This window comes from Pygoscelis adeliae, unplaced genomic scaffold (assembly GCF_000699105.1).
Source record: "Pygoscelis adeliae isolate BGI_AS28 unplaced genomic scaffold, ASM69910v1 Scaffold27, whole genome shotgun sequence".
Classification (NCBI taxonomy): Eukaryota; Metazoa; Chordata; class Aves; order Sphenisciformes; family Spheniscidae; genus Pygoscelis; species Pygoscelis adeliae.
The window spans coordinates 2441672-2448471 of record NW_008825410.1 but is presented as its reverse complement, the minus strand read 5'-3'; the positions used below and the strand labels follow the sequence as shown (position 1 = coordinate 2448471).

Below are 6800 nucleotides of genomic sequence, written 5' to 3'. Positions count from 1 at the left end.
GATGACTTCATGTAAAGGAGTGAAACTTCCCTTGGTGATGAGGTAAGAAATATCCGCAGCACTGTGTCGTAACAATCCTGGAGTGGGAGTGCTCGGGGGCCACCTTCGGGCAGCAGAACTGGCGCTGGGGGGATGAACCCACGGCTGGACTCAGGTGCCCCATGCTGACGGTCACAGGATTGGTGCTGGTGCAAGTGTGTATAAGGAATCAGCTCGTGGCGCATCTTTGCAGACTCCTTCCAGAATCACTTATGGTGGTAGGACTCTGTCCAGTAAGTTGTTAACATTTTTATTTAAATGTGTTTAAGTACAAATGAGTGTTTAATTTGTGTCAAGGGGCACAATTAAAATTCCCCAACATAACCCCACTGGGAAATCTAGTAAATTATGGGTTTTCTTCATGTAAAGCTCATAGCCAAAATTTATTCATCGCTTTTAGGGCTTGAAAGGACATGTAAATAGAGTTCTCTTTTAACAGTGAAACTAGAGACCTAGTAAAAAGGCAACAGTTGGGTAGGGTACAGAGCAGAGGGCACAAATACTGTAAGCAAGAAACAAGCCGAGTTTTCCACCTCTTGCCATGATTAGCCTGAATTGTGTACCTGCTTTACCACCAACGCTGACAGAAAGCAAGTCATTTTTCTATGCTGATTAGCGAACGTAATTTCATTCAGAAACTTTTAAAAACCTTTTCACTGGTATAAAAAACAAGAGTACTTACCTGGGTTTTCCCAAACCCTTGAAAGTCTTGTGACAGCCTGCCAGGACAAGTCTGGCGTTTTGGAAACAGCTGCTTTGCAGCTGACATGATGTAATACAGCCTGCAATCATGGCTACAAGACTCTTTCTTCCTGTCCTCCAGCCTACCGGGTAGGTGAGCTGGCAGGAAGTGCAGGTTTCCAGCAAATGAAAACTTGCCGTGTTTCCAGCAGTCTTACACAACTTCTCTGTTTCTAGGAATCACTGCAAGTATTTCAGAATTTTCTTTTTCCATCTCTATGAAGGCACAACTTATTAAAGTAATACAACAAGTATTTAAAAATGACATGCAGTTCAAATGGAATAATGATTATTGGATGAGGAAAAAAATTATTATTATAGAGCAGAAACTCCCCACAGCTGAACTTAACACTGAGGAAATGAGCATGTTCTAAATTACCATCTTCCAAAAAAAAAACCAAAACCCCAAACCAATTCTGAATTGAATTAGATGTATTGCTATAAATAAAGCCCAGTTAGATGTAATTAAAAAATAGCAGTGCCACACTCTGAGATGAAGAACCCTCTCAAGGTATTTTTTTCAGACAGCTACCAGCCTCTCCCAAAAGAAGCTGTAAGTGAGGTGATGGCAGTGTTGCCAGTGGCACTGAAGAAAAAAAAAAAAAAAGTTGTATTCCTAGAGAGCTTTCAGATAAACAATTCAAGAGAACGGTCTCGTTTTCTTAAGTCTGAGAGGGTGCTCATTGAGGATCATTCATTATATTGCCGCCCCGGGACAGACAAACGGTGAGTAACAGTGTGTTCTTACATTCTCTGGTACCAGTGTTTGACTGTATAAGGAAACATTTGGGCTGTGAAAGGTAGGTATGAACTCAGCCCATGCATCTCACAACTGAAGCATTTATCAGTTGACTTCAGCAGGCCCCATGTAATGACAGTTAATACCATAATCCATACATCTCCTTAACACCAGTACAGAAAGTATTTGCACATTTTTTTTAAACTCAAGGATGATGTACCTTTATGTCTGGCAAACACGGTCCAAAGGCTTCTAAGAGAAGATTTTCATCTCTGACTGCTTTTTCAAAGTCCATAAAAGAAAGCTTGCCGTCATGATCATAGTCCTACAAAAGGAAGGGAACTCTTCAGCAAAGGATGATCACTTGTAGCAACTGTCTTTTTGTTTAACAGACATTTTATTCACATGGATTCTATTTTGAGTGTATACAAAGATGATTTTCATTGGGCCATCAGTCTCTGCTCAGACAAGATTGTGTTACTTGCCTCTACCTCAGGCATACAAGGTGGAGCAGGCTCAACTATCTCATGTTAACAGAATTCCAGAGAAGGCAAAACTTTAACGTGGGAAGAGGCTGACCTGAGAATTGCATGGACAAATCTCAAGCACAGTTGCACCAAGATAAATTAAAAATAGGAGACTTCAAAGCAGGAGAAAACGTTAGGATATATTCTGTATATGTATTTATGTCATAAGTGTACCTACATCCTATTCATGAGGCTGCAAATACTTTACCCTAGTAGTTTCTATAGTAGGCATAATTCTGCCCTGTCTTTTTCATGTACGGCACCGAGAAGCATACGGCGGAGTATGCTGATGCCAGCCCACTTCTTTCGTACTGCAGAATCTCAGCACAGCAGAATATTCCTCTAGGGGTGGAAAAAACATCCTTGCGTCTTTAATATTTCTGCAATTTGAAACCCTCCTGTTTCTACTGATGTGGCAGCTCAAAACCCCAACAAACGCTATGGTGAGCATAAGTGAGATTTTTTGAACACCACCATAGGAGGGGAGGTTATATTTCTTGATTTGATGAAAATGTTGAAACAGTCCCTGGCTGATTTGGATATCCTAGATTAATTACGGTATGACAAGTTTTACATGAATAACCTTGAGGTTACTATTCTAATTGAATATATAAATTGAATAAAGATATTTCATGATCAATTGATAAAATACAAATGTACTTAATAACAAAGTACTGCAAATGCCTAACACTGGAATAAATGCAGCTTACGCTTTTGAATTTTCCACTTTTGACTGGGCTTTTGTTTTGACTGGGCATGCACGTGTGTATGCACACATACACATGCTAGTTTATACATAATGTTTATAATACATTCACATAATAAATTAACAGTTTCATGTGAGGATACTGGACTGGGACTCATTAGATCTGGATTATATTTCTGGCTTTCCTTAGGAAACCTGTTTATCTCAAGTATACAACTAACTCTGTGGCTCAGAATCCCACTGTAAATCAGACACAGTATCTTGTTACCTCATAGGAACATTCTAAGGTTCAGTTAAGGAATGTCTGAAAGACACTCAAGTATCACAATGAGTAAGTACTTGCCATTTTCTTCAGCACTATGTCTACCAAGTCCTTAATTCCCTCATCAGGATCTTCTTCTGATGGTTGTTTGAGAAGGCTGTTTTTCAGCATTTGAAACATTTCCTCTCTTGAAATGTATCCATCACCATTCAGGTCGTAAACCTCAAAACAGTCTTTTTGAAAGATAAATTGATTTAAAGTTCATACAAGCTATATCAGACACCATTAAAGCTGGCTGTTACCTATAGGCAGAAAATGTGAATTGTATGTTGTCCAGCATATCTATCGAGCCACATTTACTATATATAATATTTATATATCAAATATATGTATCACATTGATACATATACTAGTCAATTATTGCCTATTTACCCTTCATAGTTAACATCTATTTCTGCTCAAATAAATAATCTTCAGTTCACAGAAACCATAGTAACTCACAGATCTTAACTTCTCTAAAATTGTGCATTTTGAATATAAACAAGGTTCTGGTTTAGAAGCCCAGTTTCCCATGGTGCAGATCAGTTGTCTGTATCAGAAGGGCTTTGCACCTACAAAACACATCCTAGCTATTTCAGAAGCTGAGTTAGGAAAGCAAAGGAAAAAGGAGAATGAGCTGTACTAGCATGGAAAAGACCGCTGAAGTATCCCTTAATGCAGAGAGAAAATCTCTCTAACAGAGTATTTTAGATGAGAGTATTTGCCTAATTTATCTTCTAATTATTTCTACCTCCCTGGAATCAGAAATCTACGACCATAATAAACTTTACTCTCCTTCACAAAACTTACTTAAACAAACAAACAAAACTCTTTCAGTTTTGGAAGACAAGTTTTTTTCTGCCAAAGACTAAGCCTGCAGTGAAAAACTGTACTGGCATACATTTACAACAGACAACACTGTATATCACTACACACTGGTATATTCTATAGTGCTTACAGCAGGGCAGCATATCTTACTGCTTGTGGTTGTACTGACGTACTGAATTACACCCCAGGCCACCTTCCAGTGCAATGCTTTATAATGAATTTATATGGGGCATTAAGGATGGCTGATGCTGCAAACTGGGCACTATGGAAACAACATGCTGTCACTCTCCTTTCTCTATTATACACCCTCCCCCCCCCCCCTTTTTTTTTTCCCCTGGTTCTTAACATTCTGGAGTTCCTGCTATTTTTTCTCTCTTGTCTTTCTCCATCATTACTGTGGAGGTTCTCATGACCATCTTACAAACAGACTCAGTTTTTCCATCTATGCTTCCAGGCTGAAGAACTGCTGGAATTAATGCAACTGCTGCTGTGTCCGCATTGTGCCAGTAAATGAACATTGGCACAGGTCTTGGTTGGTTTGAGACTGTGTTATTCAGCCAAAATCACCCTTGAGCTACATCTGCTGCTTTCTAATTTTGTGTGTGAATACAAAAACATATATTCTGTCAAAAAACCTGTATACTGTAGAACAAGCTTCAGTTCAAAAGCTAGTTTGTCAGCAACAAAATAAGGTGACGGCTATGTTAACAGCAGCTTACACAGAATAATCTCAGTCTCAGAGAAGCCATTCAGTATTCAGTTTCATTGCATTAAACTACACAAACTCAATTACCAAATACTTTATAAGAGTAACTACTGAATTATAACAAAAGCAACGTGTAATTTAATAGTCATAAATTCCACGATTGCTACTAAATAGTGGCATGCACATAAACCTTACATTTCATCCTTTCTTCCAATGTCCCCCGAAGAAATACTGATAAGCCTTCCACCCATTCCACCACACTGATGCAGCTATCGTTGTCTCTATCAAAAATGCGGAACACTGAAAAGTGTATTAGATACATTTTACATTTCTATAATGGGGAAACACCAACAAATGTTTTCTAAAATTCAATGAAAGTATAAAAACATATTTTTTCTAAAGATGTTTCTCTGCTTTCATCAAGGTATGATTACCCTTCTTGAATCTTTCTAAGCCGTAACAACAAAGGGGATTTCGCCCCTCAGTCTACTGATCTTCCGCTCCAGTAAGACATTTTGTTTCATCTGTTGCTTTCCTGACTTAAACAACTACAGGAAGTATGCTTCCACGCAGACAAAAACCAAATAAACCAATATCCCTTACACTAAGGCACATTTGCATGTAGAAGAGGATTTTAATTACTAGGGTTTGTCTCAGAAAAACCTTGGAGAAAGTAATCCTAGAAACAATACATAAATATTTTAAATATAGGAAGAAAAATAGCCTTCTCCTATCTTTCATGTACCAAGATCTTTTTTCTTCTCCCTTCCCTGAAATAAGAAACTTTGTCTTGCAGCTTCACTATTCATACAGCCTGTGATATAGTACTTCAAATCCAAGATATAATTCAAGGCATCAACTAACATCTATCACTAATTCATATTTTAGAATGTTAATTAGTAAGTTGGCTACAGGAACACCTCTACATGCAGAGCCAAGCATTTTGGAATTGGAAAACATAGCTTTGCTTTTGAAATGGAATCAGCCCCGTTGTATGTAAGCATTAAAATAATTTGTAACAATGTGTCCATGTAAGGCATTTTCCAAGACGCTTGACTTGTTGCATGAAATGGCATTTAAATATCCCTCCTGCTAGAGGGCAGGAGAAAGCTGAACCAGGGGGTGGCTCTTGGTAGCCTGAGGCTGAAAAGAATGGCAGACTCATGCCTCCTCCACATCCTTCTCTAGACACCGGTACATCAGAGATCATTCATGCGACTTTGACGGAAACTGCAAATATGGCTCTCATGAAAATACAGTGATTTCACAGATTAACAAGTGTTTATTTGGCACATTACTCTCATCTCCCTGTATGGTCTGCCTAGACCCTTCAGTGCTGTTCACAGCACCTCTATTCCAGAAGTTACCCGCTCTAACAGAATGCCTTTCTCCCGAGACAGAGCTGTCCACCAGCAGCAGTGACTGCCGCTCCCGGTGGAACCACCGGAGGGAAGAGGAAAGCGACACCACGCTGCCCTCTTCTGTCATGACACTACAGTGACCGGGATAGGAACAGCCACAGGATAGCACCACAACTGCCTCTCCGGTTGGTCTCCCTCGCACAAGACCATGAGCTATCCTGAACTAAGTAAGGGAAAACTATCCCGCATAAAGGAGAAAAAGATACCCTTTACTCAGCAGCTCCTGAGCATACCTCTTCCTTTGCTGTCCTTACAGGGATGAGATGGCACTATTTTGTCTAGGCACGCTCATCGAGTCAACAACGTAAACCTAAAATCTTACATCTTTTTTAGACCTATCAGTCTCACCTCTGTCCATGATCATGTCATCTGTCATGCCAAACGCGCTGTGCAGAGTGTCTCTGAACATGTTACGGTCAAAGCCGACCGCAGCAAAGCGGTTGCTGGACTCGGCCACCAGCGTGTCGAAGAGCTTGATCAGACATTCCACTTCGCTTTTATTAACTGCCCAGTCGAGACACAAGCAAACATATTTTATAACTTAAGTTGGTAAAAATACGCGGCAGGCACAGGGAAGCTCCAGGGCCCGGACACCTCAGGTGTTAACCATTAAACCGATCGCCCCACAGCCCCCCGCCCCATACCCGCTGCTCCTAAGGGGGTGGCGGGAAGTGCCCCCCTCGGGGGGGCGGGTGGTGAACAGGGCCACAGAATGAGCACAGGGGACAGCGGGAGGCCGCCGGGAGCGGCGAAGGCCCCTCAGGCGGCGGCGGCGGCGGAGGCAGGGCTCCC

General features: G+C 40.7%; 1 protein-coding gene across 1 annotated transcript in view; it reads right to left on the bottom strand.

Annotated features, from left to right (window-relative positions):
• EFCAB1 (EF-hand calcium binding domain 1) overlaps positions 1-6417 on the bottom strand; it is a 6942-nt gene extending 525 nt beyond the window's left edge. Inside the window, exons 1-4 of the mRNA XM_009330514.1 lie at positions 6357-6417; positions 4783-4887; positions 3096-3247; positions 1740-1844 (exon numbers count right to left, since the gene is read on the bottom strand). Coding sequence (XP_009328789.1) covers positions 1740-1844; positions 3096-3247; positions 4783-4887; positions 6357-6417 — 423 coding nt within the window. The remainder of the gene's footprint in view (positions 1-1739; positions 1845-3095; positions 3248-4782; positions 4888-6356) is intronic.
• Positions 6418-6800: the final 383 nt, after the last annotated feature.